The 27,740-nt window shown below is 36.3% G+C and overlaps 2 protein-coding genes across 5 annotated transcripts; one reads left to right on the top strand and one right to left on the bottom strand.

Moving 5' to 3' along the window:
- Nucleotides 1-221: 221 nt before the first annotated feature.
- On the top strand, nucleotides 222-24,033 carry LOC100775395 (uncharacterized). 4 transcript variants are annotated; one of them, XM_041007758.1, is made up of 19 exons: nucleotides 237-400; nucleotides 521-560; nucleotides 1,158-1,632; nucleotides 2,823-2,914; nucleotides 4,194-4,358; nucleotides 4,484-4,871; nucleotides 6,934-7,052; nucleotides 7,353-7,425; nucleotides 7,508-7,728; nucleotides 7,815-7,859; nucleotides 13,890-13,983; nucleotides 14,271-14,462; nucleotides 16,810-16,913; nucleotides 17,064-17,151; nucleotides 17,608-17,754; nucleotides 20,002-20,127; nucleotides 20,382-20,552; nucleotides 23,261-23,320; nucleotides 23,422-24,033. In XM_041007758.1, the coding sequence occupies exons 3-19, from the start codon at nucleotides 1,441-1,443 to the stop codon at nucleotides 23,533-23,535; spliced, it is 2,391 nt and encodes a 796-aa protein (XP_040863692.1). In that variant the 5' UTR covers nucleotides 237-400; nucleotides 521-560; nucleotides 1,158-1,440; the 3' UTR covers nucleotides 23,536-24,033. The 4 variants fall into 4 exon arrangements, 3 of the variants coding, with proteins under 3 accessions (XP_006575298.1, XP_040863692.1, XP_014623955.1); XR_005887706.1 differs by lacking the exon at nucleotides 23,422-24,033 and adding an exon at nucleotides 21,256-21,428 and having other exon boundaries at nucleotides 222-560; nucleotides 23,261-23,326; XM_006575235.4 differs by having other exon boundaries at nucleotides 222-560.
- Nucleotides 23,607-27,070, bottom strand: LOC100820301 (protein trichome birefringence-like 8). Its single transcript, XM_026126009.2, has 4 exons — nucleotides 26,721-27,070; nucleotides 24,894-25,283; nucleotides 24,442-24,597; nucleotides 23,607-23,955 (listed from the first exon to the last, which is right to left on the bottom strand). Exons 1-4 carry the CDS (start codon nucleotides 27,053-27,055, stop codon nucleotides 23,607-23,609), a joined length of 1,230 nt encoding a protein of 409 aa, XP_025981794.1. The 5' UTR covers nucleotides 27,056-27,070.
- Nucleotides 27,071-27,740: the final 670 nt, after the last annotated feature.

The raw sequence follows: 27,740 nt of genomic DNA, 5'->3' as shown, positions 1-27,740 counted from the left end.
TTGAAACTCTTTTGAATGGAATTGTTTGTTTTTAAGAAAATAGATAATGTATTAATATTATAAAATAGTTTTACATGTTATGATGGCTAAAATTAATTTTAATTTTAGACGGCTAGTATATGAACATTAAATTATTATTTTTTAAATAGATATATGAAAAAATAAAATAAAAAAGGGTCAAATTGAATAAATTTTAAAACAATAATTTGAAGAGGTGCCCCGTGCCCATACGCAGGCAGTGAATATGAACCGCGAGTTCGCGACGCACAAACAACCCAACCCAGTGGTGTGGTGGGCGTTTTCACAAAGGCAGTGTTGTGTGATTTGCGGGCTCTCCACGTATTCAGATAAAGCACCCTTCCTGCCACGTCATCGTTTCCTTCCTTCTCTCTTCTTCAGTGTCTGTTTGGTCACGCAAGCTCTTCTACTCTTTCATTTCACTGTGTTTTTCTTCTTCCCTCACTCTTTCTCTAACGCAACTCAGTTCTTTCTCTCCGATTCTGTATCCGCTTCATGGCAGTTACATTGCGCAGCACCACCAACAACTTTCTTCCGTTAAGGTGATCGATTTCTCTGTATTTCTCTCTTTCTTTCTCTTGCTGGTTGCGAATTGCGATTACGATTCTTCTTCGCTGAGTGAGTGAGTGAGTGTGGAGGCACCTAGGTTTTCCGTGTAGATTACGATTGAAACATTTATTTCTTATATTATGTAGCTTATGCTGAAACTGCTTGAGCTAATTTGTGACGGTAATTGTAATTCGGGAAATGTTTGTTTCCTTGATTTTGATGCTCTTGCCTTTTACAGCATGGAAATTTGTGTTTTCAATCGGTGAATAAAGGTTGAGAGTAGTAATGGCTTTTGATGCGTGGTTTTGATGCAAGTTTTTTAGGTTATAATGATATGGTTATCTGTTATTATCGAGTATGAGAGGTTTAGATGATGGAAGGATATATTGTTGTGGGTTAACACTTAACAGATGATTAGTTAACTATTTAAATCCATGATGTAATTCATTGCACCACTTCCGCAATAAATATGTATTAGTGTCGCTGAACTATTGCTCTTTGTTTTCATATTTATTGCATTCCTTTTTAGCTGAGGTCTTGTGTATAATTTGTCGTGTATGTGCGGGTACTGATTACATATTGATTGGCAGCTCTTCAAATTGTTGGCTTTCGAATGGTTCCCCTTATGCAGGGAGAAAAGTGTCGGACTTTCATTGCGTACTATTGAGTAAATGGTGGAGTTCTAGAAAGGGATGCCTTATACGACATGATGTTCTATCGAGCAGTAATCATGGTCTGTTGGGCTTTAGAAAATGCTATTCGGTTTTTTCTAAACCTAGAAGGGGGTTGCACTTGTTACCATTTGCCTCCTCTGATGATGGCGTGACTGTAAATGGGAGCCTCCAAGCTAGCTCCGGTACTGACCTAGAAAAAATGAGGGTGAAACTGAATAGGTCACTGGAAGATGAAGAGTTTTGTGATGGACTTGTCCAAGCTTTATATGATGCAACCAGGGTTTTTGAACTGGCAATTAAAGAACATAAATCGTTCTCACGAATGTCCTGGTTATCAACAGCCTGGCTTGGGGTAGACCAAAATGCATGGGTGAAGGCACTGTCTTGTCAGGTATGGCATTTATCTTGTCAGATATTATCATGACTTTTGTTACATAGTATTATTTGGGTCATATCATGTGTAAAGTTCAACATACATTTGTGCATATAAATATTAGACTGACAGCCTTTGTGATAATATGTTATTCTATAGTCTAACTCATGTGAGCATAGACAAATACAAGCTAGATGAATTGTAAAAGGAAGAAGTGTGACAATAGGTTTTCTTTTGCAAGCCATTGTTGGTATACTGACTAGAATATGCACCAACATATGTCAATAAACAAGCACAATTATGGTTACTACTTACTAGAAGAAGCTTTCCATTATTAGGCATGTACTTGGGAACATCAATATTGGAGTTAATAGAGCATATTATCAGTCATAAGCATTGTCCAGAAGGACTTTTGTGTGAGGGGGCATGCCTATCACTGCATAAAGGTCTATAGCCCATTTCTTTTGTTTCTGTGGTTTGTGGAGACTGGAGAGGATCTTCATCAATTTGGTAGTTTCTGCCATGTTTACTGTGTCCAGCAGGCATATGTGTGTGGTGTGTGTGTGGAAGGGGGGTGAAAAGTCCTATATTGTCTACCTCAGCTACAGGGGTGTGATTTATATACTTGATGTCAATTGGTTTTAAGATGGAATCTAATGCATTAGTGTGATGCAAATATTGCTGCTTGTATTTATTGAAAAACATTATCACTGAAATGTGGTTCTCTCCTCCTCCTCCTAGGCCAATCCAGTAGTGATTCAATATTATGTTATGACTCTTCAAAGTAATAACTGCAGAAGGAATTATCAACATGTTGATTGGTGTTAGTTCATTGACTGGTCTTGTTTCACTTTTTGTATATGTTTGTAAGTAGGTATTTTATGTTTCACTATTTTGAAGTAATTGAGTCTTGGCTTTGGGTAATTTAACGTATTGTCTGCTTTTAGGCCTAGGACCTGGAAATTTGGCTTCATCCTCATTATGTCTCTTTTTTCTAATGAACATTTGTATTGATGGAACCTAATTATATATTGCTGTAATATATATGTTTCATCATAAATTAATCTGAGTAATGTTTCTTCTATTGCCTTTGCTACAAGAACTGTTAGGATCTCATTAGTCATAACTGACAAGTCACTTGAGCTCATTGTTTTTAAATTTTCAAAATTTTTGAAGAACTGAGAAACAGGTTGCATAAATTCTCTCAGGCTGCTGTGTACTCCTTATTGCAAGCTGCAAGTGAAATTTCATCTCAAAGTGATGGTAGAGACCGAAATGTCAATGTATTTGTTCAAAAGAGGTAGCATTTTGCTTTGTATTTTGGTTCATTTTTATCTGTTTCCATTGAACTTTGCAAACAATAAAATGTCAGACTTATTAATCAGAAGGAAGTAGAAATTCTATGCTTGAATTTGTGTAAACTTGTAATAGATGTACAAGAAATATTTTGTAAGTAGTTCAGTCATTTTATGGTTTATATCATTGAAGTGTGTTTTCTACAGCTATTTTACGTCTTAATGTCAAATTCTTAAGTTTAAAGTATTTATTTATTTTTTCCTGATGAAATCTAAATTTTATTGAATTTGAGAGTGGATCAAGATCCTTTGAAGTTAATTTTTAGCTGTAGGCATTTTCCCCTTGGAAATAATTTTTCATATTTAATTTAAGTAAAACATGAAAAAATTGTTTAAAGATTACACACTGTTTGATTCGTAACTGTATCTCATGCAGTTCAAAAGTGATGCCGGGATCTAGTTCCCTATGAAGCACGGACAAGTCTCTTGTTTGAAGTGTCACACTGTCAGACACATTTCTAATATTGACATTCTACCACAGTTGACACTTGTTTTACATGTGTCAGGCACTTTTCATTAGGTTTCCAGTTAAAAAGTATTTTTTGTTGGCTTGGACACTTAAGCTGACACCTCTACAGTCTACACAACTTGGACACTTGAGCTAACATCACTATATGGATGGGCACACACTAATATTATTTAAAAATATTTAATTTTTTAGCTTTAAGAAAAGTCAGTTAAAAATATATTATAAAATATTAAAAGATAACATCTCTTACTTTTATTTGTGATGAGGCTTGTTATCATACATAAAACATATAAGGATTTTTTAAAAAGGTGAATTATACTACCAATTTAGATCTTTTGTTATGTTATTCATATTTTGTTTCATTAGACTCTTTCTAGCTATACACACATGGTGTCCGATGTCTAATATTTTAGACATTAACTGTGTTGTGTTTGGTGTCTGTGTCAAAGTCCATGCTTTGCAGCCAGTTCAAATGAGAACCATCTGATTTGAATTTTTGGGCTCGTTTAAGGTAGTAACTTGTGTTGTACCTTCTATATCAAACAGACTAATTTTTAATATCACATCAATTTTCTATCCACACATAAAAGATTGTACACTTCTAAACCATTTCGATTGCCTTCCAGTCTTTGGTTCACTGTTATTGGTGTGTTTCATGGATTTTTTTTTCTCTCTTTTTTGTTTAGTTTTAATATTTTACACTACTCCCTAGTAGCTTTGAGCATAAAACTTGCGCTAATGTTTCATTGATTCAGTTTGCTAAGGCTCTCTGCTCCCCTGGAGAGTTTAATTAGAGAAAAATTATCAGCCAAACACCCTGAAGCATATGAATGGTTTTGGTCTGAGCAAGTACCAGCTGCAGTGACATCCTTTGTTAATAAGTTAGAAGGGGATGGACGCTTTACTGCTGCCATTGCATTGTATGTTTTCTCTTATCTAATATTAACTGTTACTAGTCAGTTCATGTTCCTTGATATTATTATTATTATTATTTATTTATTTATTTATAGACAATGCATAAATGATCTTTTAACTGAATTCCCAGGTCTGGAAAAAATATGGGTTTAAGTAGTGCAAGTGACATATCACTTCTTCTGCTTGCACTAATATGTATTGCTGCAATTGCTAAACTTGGCCCGTCAAGAGTTTCTTGTTCGCAATTCTTTTCAATGATAACAGAGATAACCAGTAGTTTGATGGACATGCTGGTTGGTTTGATTCCTGTAAGTCAATCATATAATTCTATAAAAAATATTGGTCTGCACAGAGAATTTCTTGTACATTTTGGTCCTCGGGCTGCCTCATGTAGAGCAAAAGAGAAGTGGGGTTCAGAAGAGGTTGTTTTCTGGGTAAATCTTGCTCAGAAGCAGCTACAGCAAGCTATTGATAAGGAGAAAATATGGTCAAGATTGACAACATCTGAAAGTATTGAGGTTAGTTATGTTCAATTCTGAAGAGAGCATGGTTTTGACAATTCTAGGGAGATGATGCTGGGCTTAAATGTCTCAGAACACATTTAGTTGAAATGATATTGGACCTTTGAAATAAAACACTGAATTCGGAGTAAATTATAGAAACATGTTCTTAAGGCACGATTTGAGTACAAACATCAACAGTTTCCACCTAACCAGGAGTTCCCTCCTTCAAAACACTAGAAATAACAATCTTACACCTTAATTACCTTTTACAAATATGTAACAACTTGTATAACGCTGTAACTGTCATCATAACCTATAACTGCTTAATCTGAAATTAATATAAAAATAACTGCCTAATCATAGTTATCAATCCCGGATAGTGGCACAGAGAGGCTGACTCCAAAAATGGGATTGTATTAGCAGGATGACTGATATTCTAATATTTTTACATATATGTATATATGCTCAAAAATTGGAAAAATACTCAGTTCATAAATTGTTCATAATTAATTATAAAAACTCATAGTCAAACAAAACATACCAGGAGATAGCAAAAGAGGATAGCAAAGAGTCAAGAAACAAAAGGAAACAGAATACAGAAACTGCCCAGCAGCTGGGTAGTGGGGGAAAAAAGACAAAGTGAAAATTGATAGAAGAGAGCAATGGTAGAAGAGAAAGAAGGAAAGTGAGTAGAGGAACAAGAGAAAGAAGGAAAGCGGGTTCAACCTGCAGGAGTGGAGGAGAAAGAGGAAAACATAAGTGGATGTGGGTTGCCAGTTAAAAAAAAGGTAGCCGGAAATAGCAGTTGGTTGCTGGAAAATGGGTCTCCAGAAACAGAGGTTGGGTCACGTGCAGGTAACTAAGAGGAAGAAATAACTTTTCGAGGGTATTTTTCCCCTTTGAAGGCTGATGCACAACTACAATCCCCAAAATACTCCCAATCCCATTAACGATCACAAAGTAAGGGCATTTAAGGAAGAGGGATTTCATTCGAATTTTGGAGTTGCGCCTGCTCCACCGCTAACTGCTGCGGATTGTTCCTTTGATTCTGCTCTGGGATAGTGGCTGTGATGGCTGCACTACTTAACCAAGACACTATAGTCTTGTCATAGCAGCTAGGGGCCATTTGGCTCTGCTCTGGTGCTACAGCGATGGTATTTGCTGCTATTGACAACTATGTGCCTAATAACTTCCAAATATAGAATTATGAATGCTTAATTCAGAACTTGGTCCAATATAGAAATAACCTTGTCCTCAAGGTTGAAATAAGGAAATTGTTCCATGCAGATCAATATTTGAATTTGGCTCCATCAATTCAACCTCTTTGAACTCTCCTTTTTTGCCCCATCATCATCTTCCCCCCAAATAAGCACTCAACTTCCTTTCAAGACATCCATGAAGTGGCCAAATCGTTGGCCACAGGCCCACAATGAAAACAACAACCTTCTTCCCTCTTCCTAGCATACTCTTGATAAGCTAAATGCCTAGTGCTGGGGTTTTTTGTATCTGAACGATGAATTTCATGAATAACTAGCTGCAGGACATGCACTTGCTCCTATTGTATTCCTGCCTGGTTTTGTGCTTAGAGAAGGAGCTTTTCTTGGGATTGATTAATGCTTGAATTCGCAGGGTTATAACTAGAAACAGTCGAGTGGTCAAACTCAGTGTTCTCACATGTGAAATTGCCTCCCTTGTGTCAATCTGTAACTGCTCCACCTGTAGCAAAATTGCATGAACAATTTTTTTCTGTGCTCAACATCATACTATCATCATATAAGATATGACACAACAGTATCCTAACTGAGATGCAAGATATACAGAAAAAAGGAAAGGAATCCCCAGATCTAAGATATGATTCAACAATCTCCTAAATAAGGTAACTGGGAAACATAAAAAGAATCAACAAATATCAATCACATAATCAACAATTAAGTTTGAAGAGAAAGAACATTCAGTAAATGAAATAACAAAAGAATGAAGAGATGAGTTCAGTTGAGTATAATAGAGCTAATCCTCTTCCATTCATGTATGTGCTTTGTTGTTACAAAACCTTCAATTGAAAGTTAGTATATTGCAGGTCTTGGAGAAGGATTTGGCTGTTTTTGGGTTCTTTATTGCTTTAGGCAGAAGCACAAGATCATTTCTTTTGACAAATGGTTTTGATACTCTAGATGATCCAATTGAAGATTTCATCAGGTACAACTTGTATATGTTATTCCTATTGTTAAAACATTATGTTCTTATTGTTTTAGAGTCCTATCATGTTAGTGGCTTTTAAGGCTAGGCTTGTACTAGTTGTACTACCCTAGTACTTGACCTAGATAATAATAGTATAAATAAGTGTTTTAGGCTCGTAACTTTACACACACCATATCACTGTAAGAGTATCACTTCTCTCCTTTTCCATCTAATTCAAACTCAACTATCTTTATCTTTAACTTTGTTTTTCTTTCTATGAATAGTTTTTCATTTTTTTTATATAACTATTTGGTACAGATATCTTATTGGAGGCAGTATTTTATACTACCCTCAGCTCTCATCCATTAGTTCATATCAATTGTACGTGGAGGTTAGTATTATAGTCGTTAAATTTGACAGTGACGCTTAATCATTAAGTTATTTTAACTGTTAAAAGCCTATTAACTGCATAGGTAGTTTGTGAAGAGTTGGATTGGCTTCCATTTTATCCGGGAATCACCAGCGTTACAAAACAATCTCATATGCATAGAAGTAAACAAGAAGGCCCTCCCAATGCTGAAGCAGTGCGCCAGGCTTTTGATGTTTGCTCTCATTGGATGCAGAGCTTTATTAAATACAGTACATGGCTGGAGAGCCCTTCAAATGTGAAAGCAGCTGAGTTTCTGTCGACGGGGTAACTGGAACAATGTTTGTTTGTGGTTTGACAAAATTCTAACTTCTAATTTAATAAATTATTATATGTATTTTCTTTTATGTTAGGCACAAGAAGTTGATGGAATGCATGGAAGAACTTGGGATGATTAGGTAAGCTATGAATCAAAGTCTGCATTTACAATGTATTTGCATTCAATTAGTTGCATTTATATTGTAATTTGTACATATTCTGATGCCAATATTCAGGCATCAAAACCATAAATTTTTGGAGTAAAATTAAGACCATGGAATTGATTGATAGCTGAAAGCTTCATAAGAACAACTGAAAGAGATCAGTGTAGTATCTGCATGTTACAGTTGCCTATGCTTCTGTTATAGTCATGTCAAAATATTCACCAAAAAATGTATGGAGGGTTGTCAAATGTGCTTGGTTGTTCTTGTCTTTTGTAATTGGCCAACAAATGTGTGTATTTCGTCAACTTTAGCTTTTACAATAAACATTCCATTTCTTCAATATAAAATCTATTATTACATTGCTAGGTTTTATCCTAAAACTCTTTAGAGGAGAATTTACTTCTATTAAACAGCCACAATCACATAAAAGAATGTGAATATGGCATGTGACTACTCTTCAAACAAATGAATAATTACATGTGGAAGACAAAATGGAAGTCCAATTGTTGAATCTAGAGGATAGAATAACAACCTTGGAAACTGGCCCACTGATTATTAAGTTTGCATATTTGTTGTGTCCTCTAAAGCCAATGAAATTAGTTCTGTTTATGATTCAAATTATTATGACATTATGTATTTGTGCCTCTGAAGCATAAATGGTACTATTTTCAAATGTATCTAGTCAAAGTCCAAGACAATCCTTTAGGAAATGAACTTAGAGGTTTTTTTTTTTTGAATGGCCAAAAGTAATCATATATTATATAAGTATAGTACCAGAGGTACTACAAAGATACATAAGAAAGCCATATGCTGAGGCTAGAAAATAAAACCTACAAAAACCTCCCCAACAAGAAACATTACAAAACCCAGCCAACCTTCCCACACTAGGTGAAGGCAAAAGACATAGATGAGGACCATTGTTGAAACAGAACAGCAAAGTCCTTTTCCCACCCCCTCAACCAAGACCAGGTGAGAAAGATTGCATTATCCACCAACTTAGAGATAGCAAACTGTTGATTTTTAAAAATCATATCATTCCTATAGTTCCAAATAGAAACTGTTGCTGCTATCCACCAAATCTTCCACTTTCTATTAGTAGCCCTCGAAGCAGCCAAAGAGAAGTGCTGAGTGAAGTTGTCCACAGGCCTACAATGCAAGACTCTTACTTCCTTGACCCAAGAAAATTCCCACCACAGTGGCATAATTTTTTTGCATGTGAAGAGATGAGAGGCAGATTCCACTTGGCTTTGGCAGAAGGTGTAGAGATCATTATCAAGAGCAACTTGCCTTCTAAATAAGTTTTCCTTAGTCGGTAACCTATCCCAAAGAAGTCTCCAAGCAAAGGATAAAGCTCTCGGAGGTGCTTTTATTTCCCACAACTGATTGAAAGCATGATTTAGGTAGGCTGATGACTGATCACCTTTAATACAAAGGTAAGCAGTGGATGTAGTAAAGGTTCCTTTTGGATCAGCACCCCACACCCAATGGTCCTTCAGAGCTGCATTAGGGCTTAAAGCTGTGACCTGATCAATAAAATCTGAGGCACTTCCCAACTCATTGTCAAAAAGGTTTCTCCTCCAAGAGAATTCCCACTGCCAACCTTCTTCTCCAAAGAACCCCATGTTGCCCACTAGCTGAGACTTGTGAGAGGATATTTGATACAAATCTGGATATTTTTCTCTAAGAGTTCTTCCATCACCCATCCAAGAATCTTCCCAAAATAATATTTGATCACCACTGCCCAATTTCCATTGGAACTGATTAAGGACCCCAGCCATGCTGCTGTGGAGCATTACAGACTTCAAGTCAGACCACCAAAAGGAATGGGTCTGCTTGTGAGAGGCCTCTTCCAACCCTCTCCTCCTCCTTAAAAGCTTCCACCAGCATCTCACTTTGGATTAGAGACAAAGCCTTGAAAGATACTCCATCTAAGTTGGGACTAGGCAAACATGGTTCTGCAAATCTGCCTTTAAAATGCTGAAGAACAGCTTCCTTAATAACTGTGGGCTTATCTACCCAGCCCCCATTAATTTGCATCCCCCTTAGAGTATTCCTCCTTCTACTTGAATTGATGATTTTATGGAAGTAAGCAGAATTACTTTCTCCCTGCTTAAGCCATTTACACCTGGAATTTTGTCGCAACATAGATTCTTGAAGAAAAGATTGCTCCCATAGTTCAGATTGGAGTTTCTTAAGCTCTTGGACCTGCTGATCAGTGGGTTGAGCTGTGAAAGAATTCTCCAAATCATTCAGCTTCTGCTGGATTAACTTCACCTTGTTGTCCTGGTCTCCACACTTTTCTTTGCTCCATATTTTTAGCCTATGTTTAAGTTTCTGCAGTTTACATTTCAAGGCATATCCCCCCCATCCCATAGGCTGGTTAGCAGACCAACAATCCTTCACCACCTTATTAAAATCTTTATTGTGCAACCAAGCATTAAAAACCCTAAAAGGCTTTGGGCCCCAGTCAGTAATTTTGGACTGCAACATGATAGGGTAATGGTCTGAATAGTTCCTTTCAAGATTATGCTGAGAACTATCAGACCACTTAGAAACCCAATCGTCCGAAAGCAACACTCTGTCTAACCTGCTTTTACAAGAGCCATTTGGCCTGAACCAAGTAAAGGGTTTTCCCAAGCAAGGAATATCCTCTACCTCCATTTCAGCTAGCCAATCATTGAATTCTGCTATGATGCTAGTGTCTGGTGGGCAGAGATTACTTCCCACTCTCTCAGCCGGGTTCCTAATGCAATTGAAGTCCCCTACAAGGCACGAACATTGAACCTGGGACTGACTTTTCAGATCAGATAGCCTCTGCCATAACTGTCTTTTAGTTGCTAGATCACAGGCAACATAAATGTTGACCACCACTACCCTATGACCCTCTGCCAGCCAAACCCCCTCTAACATGATAAATCCCCTTTCAGCTCTTCTAGATTCAACCCTGAAGTTAATGCTATCCCAGACACACAGGAGGCCTCCTGCTGTGTTGTCTGCAGGAACACACTCCCAATCAAAATCAGATTGGCCCCATAAGGCCTTACACACAGCCTTGTCCATAGACTTCCTCTTTGTTTCTTGCAAGCAAAGAAGGTCTATCCTCTGCTTCCCAACCAAGTTCCTGATAGAGGCCCACTTTATACCTCTACCCAACCCTCTAATATTATAGGATAGAATATTCATTGAGGAGATATCCTATTCCCCAACTCCTTGACTTCTTCTCTATCTCTGCACTCCATAGAAGCATAACTGTGGAGAAAGTTTAGAGTATCTAAATCTATTTCCATGTCTAAGTCCTTTCCCAGATTCCATAGATGTTGAGCCTCTAGCATCATCTCATCACTGCACTGAATTATACTTTTTAACCTCCCACCCGAGTTTGCGAAGGTCTGGTTTTGAGCCTTAAGCTGAATGTCATTTTGATCTGCTGAAGTAGGGCTGCAATGTGGAAGTGGAGGGTATTGTGCCTCAATGTGAGGGGTTCGGGCCCTGAATTGGGAGCTATTCTTTTGACGAGAATAGACTTTAGAGAACTTTTCTGGGTTCTCTTTTAAGGTTTGGGTTGCAGGTCTGGGCTCCTCCTTGTGACACCCTTCAGCTGTCGTTAATGGACCTGGAGTATTACTTAGCCCACCCCCTTTTTGATTCTGCCCTTCATTCATTCCCGAAAGATCAGTTGGATAATGATTTTCCTTATTGCACCCTCCTTGATCCACTAGTGGGCCCTTTAAGTAATCTGGCCTACACTGCCCCAGTAACGAATTAGAGGAGATCTGCATAGCATATTTCTCTTCTTCCCCGATACAAGCCTGGCCATCTGCTGCTTTCCCTTCCTCATTCAAATTGTTTCCCTGTGAGTGATGTCTGTGCCTACAGTCATCTTGTAGTGTGTTTTGGCCAGTTTCCCTTTTCATATAAGCTTCTTCCTTTTGTGTTACTGCAGAGCTGTCCCCTAGGCTGTCGTTACAGAGTCCAACATAGCACCACATAGCACCTTCCATGCTTTTTGAATTTTCCTAATGGGTTACGTTGAGCTGGGTATTACCCAAAGGTCTACCGTCTCTGCTGCAACCATCAGTCCGACGGTGTGCCCATTGGGTATACGTCGGAGATGAATTCCGATTGGATAACTCCGGCGAGAATGAAAAGTTAGTGTCGGTGTCATCCACCGCGTCGCACCCATCCCCTTCATCATCAGAAGTTATCATCTCCGATCACCCCTCGGACGGCAAGCTTCTTCTCTTGGTCAGACCGCCATCGGGACCTACTTCTTCCACAATCCAAACATTGTACTCGAGCTCCCCCACACGGACGATGATCTCCGACCTTATCGACGGCGGCAATGGTGTCCTCACCAATAAACGAGCCCGGTCGAGACGCCGACGATCCTCTGTATCATCGTCGGACTCAATAACGTCCCTGATATCAGCCACCGCCCTCCTGAAATTTTTCATCTCCCATACCTGTATCGGGAATCCCCAAAGTTGAAGCCAAACGACCCTATTATTGGGTCTAGATGACGGCGACCACTTCTTCAGTTCATAGAAGAGAGAGTCGCCTCTTTCCGTCTCCGACTGAATAAGGAGACGAGCCTTGTCGTCGGACAACCCAGGAAGTAGGACCATGTCATCACCTAGGAACTTAGTGCCGACATTGTATCCTAGCTCCCACGCAAGGCGATCCTCTAGAGTTTCTACCTCCGTCATCTTCTTTAGCTTTCCCATCCAGGTTCCGTCACACCAGGATCCCCCTCTTTCTTCTGGGTTGATCTGAATGGTTGGTTTTCGTACCTCGTCTACCCTTGTGTCTCCTTGACATCCCCCCTGAATCGCTACGTCCACATATGACCTCCGAGCTAGATTACTCCCTTCGATCATCTTCTTCCTCCCAACATGTTTACTTTCCTGCAACTCTGTCTTCCGGCCTGGTCTGTCGAACCTCGGAAGGTTGACAAATAACTTGCATTTGTTAATGACGATGTTGTCCAGCCTTATCTCCAGTCCTTTTGCATCCAATACGCCCTTGAACCGCACAAACCCGTACCTCCTACCCTCCTTGTTAGGCCTCTTGGCAATGTACACTTCACGAACATCACCCCATTTTTTGAAGTGCCGCCATAACATCTCCTCGTTAGCTTCATCAGGAAAGTGTGTGAAGTAAAAGGAAGTAATATCAGCCTTGTTCCTCCAGTTAATGTCGTAATGTGTGTTCCTGCCCCCTAACTTCAGCTGCTGTAGTTGTCCTCCCGCCGACGAGGAAGTCTGCATAGCCTTCGTTGACCTTCTGCTTACCACCCTGGTCCACTTTTCTTCCTCAGCAAGGTCATTGTTTCGTCCTCTGGTGCTAAATCAATGCCCTTCGTGCAATTCTTCCCTTCAAGTTGCGTTCCTCCATCTCCCTCTGTTCGTGCCTGTGACTCTCGACCTCTCGCGCACTCTCGCCCGTTCTCCCTCTACCTCTCTCCTTCACTGTCACATTGTCTCTATTCCTCTCCCTCTCACGCCCTCTCTCTCCCTCTCTCCCTCTAATCCTGTCCTTCTGTTTCTCTCTGAGTCTCTCACTCTCCCTCATTCTCCTAACTTACTGTCTTTTTACTTATAAAATATATTCTTAAGCTGTAATGAACTTAGAGGTTGATCAAGACAGTGCTACCTTTTAACATGATGACTCCATTTGGTTGGCAAATATCCATTCACTTGGGGGGTGATAAAAATTCTGTGTGTGCAAGGAATATGGGTTGAATGGTCATATTATGGGACAAAGCATCACCTACCAGAGAGCTTGTTTAGCACCAACACCCTCATGCAACTAGTGCAGATACCATGTGATGTTGAACTAATTGTCTAATGCCTTGTATGGTGCCAACATTTTTTTGAAGTTGTTTATACATACTTTGTATTTATATTTTATAGCGTTTACTAGAATTCCAGGGGTTGTGAACCTGATGTTTTAGAGTTTCTTATTCCAAAGTTGTGTTGCTTATTATTTCTGAAAAATGTAATGCAGGGATAGGGCATTGGAGACTGAAGCCAAGAAAGCAGTTCTTAGACGTAGATCTACAGTTCAGTCAACTATAAAAGAGTCAGGTTCTTTTGATGAGGTTTGATTCCCACTTTCAAAATTTGAATTTCATCCAAGTGCTGCTTCCAGTTTTGTTAAATTAGTAAATTACTTGGATTAGTGTCAAACCTGAAAATATAGGCCTTACAGATTAATACATTTATTTTTTCTTGAATACTATTAGAATAATGTACAGTTCATGCATAACATGTTAAATGAGTTCATGCATCACATGTTAAATGCATTTAATTTTCATAGGAATTATAAACCTTTTGTTTTGATGTATCTCATTCTTGTTTATGCCTTCCCTTTGGCATATAATTCTAGGCATTGAAGAGTGTTGAAGAAACTGTTATAAGACTTGAAAAGTTGCTTCAAGAGTTGCATGTATCAAGCTCTAGTTCTGGAAAAGAGCATTTGAAAGCAGCCTGTTCTGACTTGGAGAAAATACGGAAACTTTGGAAAGAAGCTGAATTCCTGGAGGCATCTTTTAGAGCAAAAGCTGATTCTCTGCAAGAGGTACACCTTCCAACCCTCACCAACCTCCTTGATCAATTCTTTGGAACAATGCATAATGGATATCTACCTTGAAACTATTTTAATTTCCATGACTGTCACTTGACAAAGGAGATTAAGAACTGAATATCAGTTTCTAATGATCCAAACTGTACTATTCAGGTTACAATATATACAGCTTTGATAATAAAAGCTATCATATAATTCCGGGCTGAAAATCTGGCCTGATGACTACAAATAAGAAAATCAGTACTAATTACATATAATGAGGAAATAAATCTACTTAAAATTTTGTACAAAAAATACAAAATATTGATAATGATTTACAAGCTAAATGATATGATGATACACAATCTACAACACTGTCATTTTTTGTATGTTGATGTCTTTTGCTTGTTTTCCAGAAAATGGAAATCTTTTCCAGTTTCTAGCACCAAATAATTTTGTGCCTTTAATATTGCATAATGAGGAGCCTTCTGGCATTGGGGTAAGTTAGTTCTAATATTGTTACGATTAAATTACTAAGTAGGTCCCTAAACTTTTTTTTCTTTTTAATTTGGATCCCTAAACTAAAAAAGTAGGTCCCTAGGATTAGTTTATGGCAGTTTTAAAAACCGGGCATAGCTGATCAATTAAATTTTTTTTACTTGATCAAGGATCCAAATTAAAAAAAAAATAGTTTGGAGACTATTTGAAAACTCCCAAACAGTTCAGGGACCTACTTAGTAATTTACACTATTGTTATATATGTCGTTGTAATATTATATATATATATATATATATATATATATATATATATATATATATATATATATATATATATATTGTTTGTTGGTATTTGTTGATATAAATGGATGAATCCAGAATTTAACTAGTGAGGGGGCCAATTATGAAAGTTAGAGTAAATGAATATTTAGTTACATTTGTTGTGTATTGGAGACATCGATTTGGTTCCTAAAGTGCAGTTAGTATTGTTTTTTCATCCATTGAAAGATTAGTCTGGTGGAACTTGAAGTTGAAGGACCACTTTGATGGCCTTGGTTGACATTGAAGGGCCATTTTTCCATTTTGCTACTTATATACAAGGGACCAATATGATGCTAAATGTTTATTTGGAAGATCAAAATGGATATTTGCTCTAGAGGTCAAGATTTTTTAATAAAAGTTTGGAAGCTGAATGCATCATACATTAATCAAAGCTTAAGCACAATCCTCTCAATTAAAAAAATATTTTCATTTGTTTATTGAGTCAGTGGATCAATAACCTATAAAATAGTATACACTCACTAACCTAATTGCTAATTTAATTTTTCAAGTATTACATGTGCACACCACCACCAATAACCCTATGCCACTAGGCGAGGTTGGCTACGTGGATCCCAAATACCATTAGGCTAAATTTAAAACCGAATGCTTAGGGATATGAGGTTTGGTAATGTACACCACTTATCTTTAGACAAAATATTTTAGCAAACTATACCATAGGTGTATTTAAAAAAAAAATCAAAGTTATAAGTTGCTGCTAACACATTACAAGTGATGTATGTTGACAATAGTGGGTGCTCATATACACCCTCCTGCCTTTTAGAATGAATATGTTGGCAAGTTATACCTTTAAGTGTACTTTAAGAAAACCAAAGCTACTCATGCCTTATATATTAGATTTGAAGAGAAATGAGAGAAAATGAAATTGAAATGAGAGAAAATGAAATTGAGATGAGAGAAACTGAAATAAATGTAAAATGTATTTTTTTTATTAATGTCAGAAAAAATCAGTTATGTATAAGAGTTTTGATCTATTTATAGATCTCGAAATGTACTAGTGAAAGTACATTACACTTGATAGCTGGTCCCTTGTTCAGTGCAATTGTCTAACTATTAGTATCTATCTGTTAACTAACACTAATAGCTCAGCTGTATGCTAAGCTAGCACCAACTATAATAGAAGCGAGACACTTGAGATAGCCCAGTTATGAGTTACTCAAGTTATTATATACACGAACACACTATTATGTATACTTGAAATACCTTATGTGTAATTTTTGGGGAAGGTGCTTGTGCCTCCCTTTGCTTTCATCCCTAAACTTGGATTTTGACTAATTGAGCTTCTGTGCTTGTCTTGCTGAAAAACTTGGGGAATATTGGATGCAACTTTGGTAGTATATGCATGGTTAATTCTGTTTGCTTCTTGCTGTGCCTCTGGGTTGTGCTCTTTTTTTTATATATTTTTTTTTCATTCCCTTGCACAATAATTTATCATCTTGCTTGATTCCCCTGTACACTAGTCACAATTGTTTGCCTTTTGAGAATTTGTTTTATAGTCGATGATATTTTTAATATACTGATTCAGGGGGTTGACAGTGGTCGGACCTACACACCAGTTGGTGAAGAGGACGAGTATATAAAAGGGAAAAGCAGAAAGAATGCTAATGTAAGGGTGGACAGGAGCAAAAGGTATGAATTTTTTATAATAAATTTTGGCTTGCTTATTTTCTAATCTAATTACTGGTTTCTGAAACTTCAATTGGCAGCTGTTACTTCTCTTTTTTGGAGTTTTTTTCCTTAAAATATATATTTAAATGAAAAGAACATCTTTTCTTCCAGAAATGTTGGAAAATCCCGTGGATTCTGGAGCATCTTTGGACGTCCTGTCACCAAAAAGCCTGGCTTGGAGTCTGATGTGGATCCTTATGTATGCATTGTTGTCCTATTAATTTGATGATGATATATTCCTTTCCATATTATTAGTGCAACCTAACTCAACTGTCTATTTGTTTTTGCTTTTATTGTGATAAATAAAGTATTAGCATAGAATGTTCATTGTAAATTTGTAATTGTGTTTTATTATAAACCTCAGTTTTTTATACTTGCTTTTGCTTGGACCCTGCACCTTCAAAGTAGTTAGGACCCAAACCACCCCTCACACCTCACTCACAAACTCAGTGTTTGACTTCAAAAATTTACACGTCAAAATGCTCTACGGACTTAAAATGTCATTTATTTTGCTTTAGTTTATTACCTAATAATCCTTGTCTTGAATTAGCACTGTGCTTCATTTGGTTTAATTGTAAAGATAATTATCTGTTATAATTAGTGGGTATACCGTGTTGAACTTTTGAGTAACATGGACTTGCTATCTTGCTTGAAGGAAAATAATATTGAACTGTCTGCACCAAACCTAGGGGTTGTGGACCAAGAACCCAATGAAATCCACCGCTTTGAGCTTCTGCGAAATGAGCTAATAGAACTTGAGAAACGAGTTCAAAGAAGTGCCTATCAATCAGAAAATAATGAAGTACGTCTGAAAGATTCAATAAGTTACATGTTTATGATTTTATATGGCTTACAAAATTTTTGCTTAGTAAATGCATTGGTAAATAATATCTCTGGAGATTTGGTTTTTAACCGTGCCAAATGGTGTTGTGTGAGGTGTGATCCATATATCTGATCTCACCTAATGGGATAAGGCTTTGTTGTTTGTAACTGCACTGTTAATTATCCTGCCTGTACTGCTGCCTCATACTAATTCTTTTACTATCCTAAAATTTTCTTATTGATTTATAAGTTTTTAGCTTGCAATTTATCTTGCAGGTTGCTGATGAAAAACTATAAACTAGTATAGATTTTGGAAACTAATCTGTTACTTTTGGCTTGGGATACATGTTTTGTTGTTTTGATCATCCTTTCTTTGTTATCTATGATTCATCTTTCTTGTGCTTCACTAGTTACTTTCTCTTGATATAGTGTCTTTGTATCCACGAATGATACAAAGGCCAACCACTGACAATCTACACATGAGGGATATCAAACTTGATAGATTCTTGTATAAGTGTTGAGGTTTCAAAATTCATATTTGAATCCTTTGTATTGGACTCAAGAAATAAACACACTGAATTCTGAATAATGATAAAAATAATCTGGTTTTCAGGCCAGTTTTGAGTACAAACACAGGGTTTCTCCCCAGCAAGGAGTGTCCACTTTCCTCCTTCAAAACTTGAGGAATACCGATCTGACACCTTAATTGCCTTTTACAAGTCTGTAATACAACTTATATATTACCATAAATATCAACATTGTAACACATAATTGCATCATATGAAATCAATACAATAATAACTTCCTAATTAGACAAATGGATGAACAATCTGAGGGGAAGGTGAATTGGATTGTTAGAGTTTTCACAAAAACTAGTCCAATTCCTCCAAATATGATTTTAGTCAGAGTTATGTATTGATTTTGATTAGAGAATGTATTTTGTGCACAATGATACGATTATGACCCTCAATCAATGTAAACCACAATAACATTCACAAAACTATTCAAGAAAACTGAATATAAAAGAATTTAAGGATAAGAAAATATGTACCAATGATTTTTATATTGGTTCAATCACTACCACTGACCTACATCCAATCCTCAGATCCTTTATGAGATTTTCCACTATTTCTTGCAAGTATTAGCAAAACACATTTTCTTTAAGCTTTCTAAGCATTCACCATGGATACCTTACCAAGTAGGAAAAACTAAGTTGGATACCTCACCTGCTATTACCCTTTGATAGATTCCCCACTCTCGAACCATTTCTTACAAAAAGATCAAAACAAAATCACTTTCATGTGATGGATACTCAAATTGAAGACTCAGTATCTTTCTTGAACTTTTCTTGAACTTTGAGAGTCAATATAAGAGCTGATCAATCTTTCAAAACTTAATTGTAATGATGTAAAAACAAGTTTCTCTCTTCAATTTTTCGTTTATATGAAGCCAACAAATAATAATCACTAATATAGCTATCCGGCTTCGAAAATAATAAAAAATGAAGCTAGTATTTCTGTTCCAAACACTGATGTAATAAACTAAAACAAGATGGTAATCGATTATTTTGATCATCAGACTATTTAAACAAAATCATTCAAGAGTTTGTTAGGTTATCATTGTTCTCAGTTCTTACTTCTTGTTCTTTTGAACAATTGAACTCTTGATACTATAGGCTTGTAATTGATTAAAACAGTGAAAAGAATTTCTTAGGATTTACCCTGTTTTTGTAATTGTTACAAGATTCATGTGATCTATTACATTGTTCTAAATTTCTCGAAACCTTTCAAGAACAATTTATACATTACAAAATCAATGTTCAACAATTCAAAACATGAATACTTTCACTAATCAAGCCCTAAAACTTAACTTCATCTAACCTAAAAATCGTTAAAACATTAATTTACTTTTTGAAAACATTTATCAACATCAATTACGCTAAAACCAACCAGATTAATTAAATCATTATGAGCTTGATTGATCGATTAATTGATTTATAATAAGAATGGTTACAAAGATAATAAATAAAAATAAATAAACTACTATTTTCAAGAGAACAATTAAAAATTTAAAATATCACAAAATCCTGAGATATATTAAACTCAGCTAAACACTAAGCTACTTGGAAGGGTAATAAACATTGAATGCTCCTAATTCCAACACTGTATGTCCTTCTGATTAAGTTTATTTTCCCTTGAGTATTTAGCATTGAATATTGCTTTTACAGGATTTACTGGTTATTGATGATGGTGCCCCATATAGCGATGATGCTGGGGGTATTCAGATGGCCAGGGTTGAGAAGAAAGAAAATATCCTGGAAAAATCTTTTGGCAAACTAAAAGAAACAGGAACGGTATGCTTTTGTCTTGTGGCTTTTCTTTCTTGGAAAGATTGTCTTGCTTTTATTTGGTTTATGAATTCATTTGCATTATGGCATTGATCAGATGAAACCAACTTCCCCCCTCCCATGTTTTCTCTAGAAACTGGTGGGCATAATATATATTAGTGTCTCTGATAATATTGACTATGTCCCCTGAAATTTAAAATTAAGCCATCTGTTACGTCTTGTAAACATCTGAGATCTGAAATCTTATATTCAATAAGCAGGATGTCTGGCAAGGAACTCAGCTTCTCGCCATTGATGTTGCTGCTGCCATGGGTTTACTTAGAAGGGCATTGATAGGGGATGAATTGACTGAGAAGGAGAGGAAAACACTTAAAAGAACCTTGACTGACATGGCTTCGGTTGTTCCTATTGGTGTTTTGATGCTTCTTCCAGTGAGTTGAACATTTTTATTGTTCTCATCTTCTATGTCTGCATTGCGTCTTGTTCTGGCTAGAGAAGCATATTGTTCACTTGTAATCACAAAGATCCCATTAAAAGTAGGTTAGGGTTCTAAATCACTGTCTTGTTTAAATATGGGTCAATGAGATTGAGACCAGATCCTTTTAATCCCCACTACCAGGTTGGGAAATCTAAATTGAAAAAGAAACAAAATTGTATAAACAAATCACATCATGTTTTCAACCTCTATGATGGTGTCTTATGTTATAACTTTGTTACTTTTCCTAATTCTCAAGACCTTGCTTGAATTAACCCATCAAACATAAAGAGGGGTGGGTGCCTGTGTGGTTTGGCAGTCCTAGCCCACTTAGGGCAACCCGGGTCAAGTTAGTTGATTGACAGTTCCATCTGAAGGTATATGTATTAAAAAGGGGGGGCTAATGCTCACGGTTACCACTGTTGTGAGGTATATGGAGGATCAGATTTCTGTAGCCTTACCCACTTGGGGGAGATTGTTTTGGGGATTAGAAGCCATGACCACTATATCACAAGGGCAGTAAAATTTCCATTGTGACAAGGTATTTCAGAAGATATAGACATTATTCTTATAATTGATTAATAATCCAACAAGCTTAAACTACTAGGTAATAACTTATGAATAGCTTTATTACATCTTTAACATGCCCCTTCATGCAGGGCCCTTTGAAATTTGCAGCATGGACAATGCACTAGTCCATTATAACCATGTGCTGAATTTCAACTTCGGATTAATAGAATGGAGACAGCAAGGATCAAAACTATTTACCACTTAGTTATGGAGACTTTGACACCTATCAATGACTAACTTCCCTGAAAACTTAAGCTGTTAGGTGAGAGTTTTTAAATAACTTTATAATATCTCTAACACGCTCCTCATGCAAGCCTGCTATGGCCATTTTGCTGCCTACTTTAACCATGTACTGAATCTTATATATACACACACACACACATATATATATAGAGAGAGAGAGAGAAAGAGAGAGAGGAATGGTAACAACAAAGAATGTAGAACTACTTAATCAATGAAGCTCTAATACCATCTCAAGAATCAACTCTCCTAAAAGCGTTGTGAAAGACTCATGAATGTCTTTCTTATGCCTTGGATGCACCCCCTGCTGCAAGAGTAAAAGTGGAAAATGCACAAGCCCATTTGTATCATATATTAAAATTTCTTTTTCTTTTTAAGATCAATGTGGCAACAAGGATTAAAATCATTGGATCATAGAGGTTGAAATTCTATGTCAAGGAGTAACACTCCTTAAAGTTATGCTATTAGGTGAAAGTTTTAATAGATACCCATTTGTAAGTTACATAAATTTGGCACCTTCATTGTGCCCCTTTTTGCTGCTGCCCTGCATTTGGTAAACCATTGTCTGCCATTCTCTTAGTTTTAAATAAGGGCTTACCTATAGAGTGATTTCAGCAACTTTGCATGTTAGGAATGATTGACATTGATTCACCAATTTGAGGGGGAGTGTTGTAAGTATGTATATAGCTCTAATTTAGGATAGAAATTAGATTACATTTTCTCTTTCTTGTAATATCCTCTAGAAGCATTTGTAATTATACTGTATTGCCATATTTCCTAAGTTTCATTTATTAGAATTAGCCAATATATTCATATTAGAGCATGTACGTTCAGAGAATCATCAAATAATATTAAAAATTCATTCATCTCTCCCCTCATATTTCAAGACTATTACATCTCTAGGCTTAGTATTCAAATCAATGGTCAATAAATTTAATTATTGATCCTGCCAAGGTTATCAAACTCGAGAGTTTATGTAAACTCGTGAGAGTTTCGTAGACTCGACTTGTAGACTCGTAAGAGTTCACTTCATATAAAAATAATAACAAAATATCTATAAATATCATACTAATTAAACATTTCAACAATATAATAAAGCAAAATAGTAAATCATAAATTTCACAATACTTAAATAACCAAGTCTAATAATGCATCACTACTAGATAATAACTTGCAAATGTTATAGTAGTGGTAGATCGTTTCCATCAAGGGTTTGATATTATTAGAGAACAAGGGTTTGATGTTATTAAAGATGAGAATTTTTTTATTCGGAAACAACACACTAATTGAAGGTATGTTGAACACTAAACAAATAGAAAACAATCCAAAATGACTTACATTTTGGTCTAATTTTTTTAACTTGTTGACTCGTTAACTTGATAATAAACTCGAGAGTCTACCGAGTTTACTTTATAGAGTCTACCCAGAGTCTACTAAAAAGAGAGTTTACACACAAGTCAATTCACAGAAGGTAAGTGGACTCGTAAACTTATAAGAGTTAATGAGTTAACTAGAGAGTTTGATAACCATGGAACCTGAATAAGCGAGAGATTCTTGTTTCCACCATTTTTTTCCTAGTGAATCTGACTCTGCCAAACTTGGCATGATCAATTAAATTCTTTTTCCCCCTATAATTTTTTCCTCTCTGCCTCTTATAAATTTGAGCGGGGAATATAAGATGAAGAGCTAATGCTTATAGAAAATGTAGAAAAGATGAAAGAAATGAACTTATTGCTATTTCATATATTTTTATTTCTTAGGTGTGGTAAATTATCATTTTCCAACATTAGATCTGGTCCTTGGGGTAATGGTCTAGTGTAAACCTACTAAAGAATAAATGTTTATTTTGCACAGGTTACTGCCGTTGGGCATGCAGCAATGTTGGCTGCTATTCAGAGATATGTACCATCTCTAGTATGCACACTATGACTGGCTGCTTTTTTCCATCTCCTATTCAGATTCAATTCTCCTATTATCACATCATAAGGGTTTTTACTAGACCTTCTCTCTTGCAGATTCCATCCACTTATGCACCAGAGAGGTTGGATCTCTTGAGGCAGCTTGAGAAAGTAAAGCAAATGACAGCCAGTGATATGGGCTCAGATGAAGAAGTGGATGAAGATAAATGATAAGAAGCAATGCCGATTTATGTATAGCTAGCGAAACAATTCTGTGATCTGATGAAAATTGGACTGCTTTGTTACCCTCTTTCTGGAAAAATTTTGTTGATGCCAAATTTCTCAGATAGGAGTTGAGCATAGAGAAGTTCATTCCACGTGTCTGGCACCCCTGGTAAGCACCAGTGGCTGCAATCCTGTGGGGCATCAGGTGGAGTACCCGGTTCCCGATACTTGGAAGGGTGACCGTCTTTCCTCAATTCTGAAAGATATGTGATGTTCAAAAAGTGGGCCTTCCGTCTCTCGTATTGCGTCTGTTTGACAACACCAGATACAAATATGTTATAATATGGTTCAATTTCAAGTTTTGTAGGGTCATTTTCTGGCTCTGTTTGCATGTCACACTCTCCTCCATCATTCCATGTGCCATTCCTGTATAGTAAAGACTTGTATGACCATAAGAAATCACCAGAAACTAATGTTAGGGTGACTGAATTTGAACTTTTGAAATGGAGTTTTTTTTTTTTTTTTTTTTTTAAGGCAAAAGAGGGAGAAAGACTGAGTCAAGCGCTTGCAACGATTCCAACTAGGTTGATAACCCTACAAAGACCCGACAAGGCAGCCAACTCCCGAATTCATTAATAACAAAAGAAACAGAAAACAGGGGGTCATGGGGGGACATAGATACTGAAATCCATGATGAAAATAAACACCAAGCTCTACCTGAACCTAAAACTAGGTAGAGCTTGTCTATCCTTTAAAAAAAAAAATCTATGCAAAAGAGTTGGAGTGGAATCCCACCGGCAAAAACCATCTAAGAAGTGAGTTAATTAAGTTAACACTTCTGTTTGGCCAAAATTAAAAACGTTTTACTACATGAAACATGCGTTTGCCGATGAAATGTGTCAATGCCCTTGCCTGAAATGAACGGAGGAATAGCTACGAAAGAAGACGAAACTCCTTGGATCGAGATTATGCAATGTCCATGATTTCCATGTCTGCAGGGATCTCCTAAATGCTTCTTTCACGTTCATCGTCATGTTTACCCTTCCTCCTTCCTGGAAGTAGATGCCCCTGCAAAATGTTAAGGAGTTTGTTTAGAAGTGTTACTTTCGATTATAGAAGACTTTTTTATTTTTATTTACATTATTTAACGCAACATATGTAAAATCATTTCAAAAAAGTGAAGTACATTTTCTAAAAAGAATTATGTGGTACTCAAACAAAATAATTTTTATTTGTTTATAAGGTTAAAAAAAAGCACTTAAAATTTTTTTCTTTTCTAAATAGAAAGTTCATTCAAATGCGCCCTAAGTCCATAAATTTGCCAACACTAAATTTTATAAAAGAAACGGTTGCAGTTGACCTACGACTTGATGGTTTTGTCTGGGTTCCACCAATGCCCGGAATTGAAAACAAGAACATCTGCTGCTACCCATTTATTGAAATACCAGTGCAACTCGTCAAGCCTGATAGTACTTCGGACATTACTAGATGAGTTAAGTGGTGGGCGACCTATAACACACAAGAAGGGTGTCCTGTAGTACTCTACTGTCATGTTGTATTCCTGAAACCTCATTACCAGAAAACCGTTGTGTTTGCTTATGGGATTTCCATTCACTTCATATATTTTGGAGAGGTTAGAAACCCCTTGTGTCAGCATGCATAGCAAAGACTCCCATTGGTTTCTGCCCACGGAATCACCCGCAAACACAATGCGTCCATTGCGATTCCTTTCTAGGAGGTCACTGGCATTGAACCTGAGTTACATCACAATGCAATCAAGATAAGTTGCTATCAGATACTCATGACTTTTAAAAAGTACTGTACAAAATTTAAAAAAAAAAAAAGAAGCAAATCTTAGCCGTACCTTTTAGACATTGATTAAGAAACTAAAAGGAGTAAAATTTTCATCAGGACATACAAAATTGGACTGTCCATGATTTTTTTTCGATCTTATATGATTTTCATTATAAAATACTTTATTTTTTAATTCCTTAATCAATATTCTAAGAATACTCATTAACAACCTAAAAGAAAAGTGCAATGGCTAGTTAGTAACTTTCACGACAATTTGGTATGAGGGATGGGGAGGCTTATCACCGAACGTGAACCTTACCCACTTTGTATGCTTCCAACATAATGTGAATCATGTCAGTCAACTAAAAGAATAAGATTTTTATTAGGACATACAAAATTGTACGGTTCAGGATTTGTTTTAGATCTTTTATGATTTTCATTATAAATATTTTATTTTTTTAATTTTTTAATCAATATTTTAAGGGTACTGGTTAACAACTAAAAAGAAAAGTACAATGGCTAGTTAGTTACTTTCACGACAATTTGGTATGAGTGATGGGGAGGCTTATCACAGAACGTGAACCTTACCCACTTTGTATGCTTCCAACATAATGTGAATTGAATCATGTCAGTCAACTATCAAACTTGAATGTTACATGTTCCAACCATTGTAGTGCTTCATTTGGACAAAACCCCTTTTTTATTAGTGGAGCACACTAGTGTCAAGTTCAGATTTCTAAACCACCAAACAAGTATGTAGTATTGGACTCAACTGAGACTCAATTTTCCCTTACACTTTTGAAGGGTAACCCTTAACTATTATTTTCTTTCATAAACACTACTATAATAGATAATTAACGTCATTTTACTTACTAAGTCCCCTATTGGAAATAAGGATATTGTGTCCACAAGTGTTTACGAAAAATTAGCTTCATTCTCCTTCCCTACCTTTATTGACTATTTTCACCCAAACCCCTTCTTTGATCCAAAAGAAGAGAGGAGGAACAATACTAAACAAAAAGACACGTTGAAACCCACACGATTCCATTATTGTTGACAATGTGAGGTTTTATTTTATCTCAACCATTGCCAGCATGTTTGAATTAAAGTTTGCTAATTGAGTTCGTAAAAGTAACCCAAGTGGTAAAACTGAATTTCAAGACAAAAATTTTAATGCAAACACACTTTTGGGAGTAACCAAACATGTTACTAAAATGAATTTACTTTCTAAAAGTACTTCAACCCCCAAATGTATTTTTAAACTGAAAATCAAACATACCCTACAAAGACTATCCGAAAACTGATCAATAATACGTACATAACATGCATATAGCCATGCAAGATGCATGCAATAAGTAGCCAAGGTGCATGACATGATACAAACATGTATCACATACCGGGGAATGTCACAGCCATCAGGTTGCCATCTCCATTTACGAAACCTTTCATTTTTCCGTCCGTTTTGGCGACACCGGAATCCGGGATCCAGAAAGGGGCAGTTTTCATCATACAATTGACGATGGTAGGTTTCATCCCACACCCAGCGGCCTCTGGAATAATCGCATGCTTCGACGAGTGGCGATTTGTGTGAATTATTGGGAGTGACATTTGATGACAAGAAAGCAAAGCGAGAAAGTAACTGTAGATCAAAAGGGTACACGAGGTTGAAAAATAATATGGATGAGAGTAAGAGGACAAGAAAAGAGAGTGCATATGTTGATTCTCTCTTCATTTTTTTTTCAGATTCTATTAAAATTATGTGACGGTAAGAAAAAGTAAAGAAATAAATTTATATGAGGTGTTTTATTTTGAGGGTTTCGTTGTTTTTGGGGGTTGAGGAAGATCCATGAGAAAAGGAAGCACGAGTAATTTTACTTTTTTAAAAGTCTAGCCCTTTCTTTTGTCTCCTATGAGCTAGCTGGAATTCACATGACTCATCATTGTTTTTTTTTTTCTTCGTTGTTATTGTTATTATTCCATGTACAGCTTTTGGCAATTCCTCTAATCTATCTAGTTGTCGCTAGCTAAATATTCTCTGATTATGAGATTATTGTTTTGACTATTTAATCCATCTTCTTGGAATTTTTTTTACATATAATAAAGTTTAGATTAGAGAGAGAAAAAAACACGTTATCAATCTAAGGATCATCTTGAAATCTAACAAGGAAATTAGAAGAAACTTAATCCTAACTTTGCTTGCTTTGTAGAACTAAAATTATGAAGAAGTGTGATCCTAACTTGCTCGATAAAACTAACAAATATGATAAAGTTCTTAATTAATCCAAGAACAAAAGAGAAATTCTCATAATAAAGAAATTATTCAATTCGTTAATATTCAACTTGTAAAAAAACAAAACGCTTATGGATAAAAAAAAGATTAGAAACTATTAGCCTTTTCTCATTTTAGTTAGAGTAGT

This window comes from Glycine max, chromosome 2 (genome assembly GCF_000004515.6).
Source record: "Glycine max cultivar Williams 82 chromosome 2, Glycine_max_v4.0, whole genome shotgun sequence".
NCBI lineage: Eukaryota > Viridiplantae > Streptophyta > Magnoliopsida > Fabales > Fabaceae > Glycine > Glycine max.
Note: the sequence above shows the minus strand (reverse complement) of the source record. Positions and strands in the feature narration are given on the sequence as shown.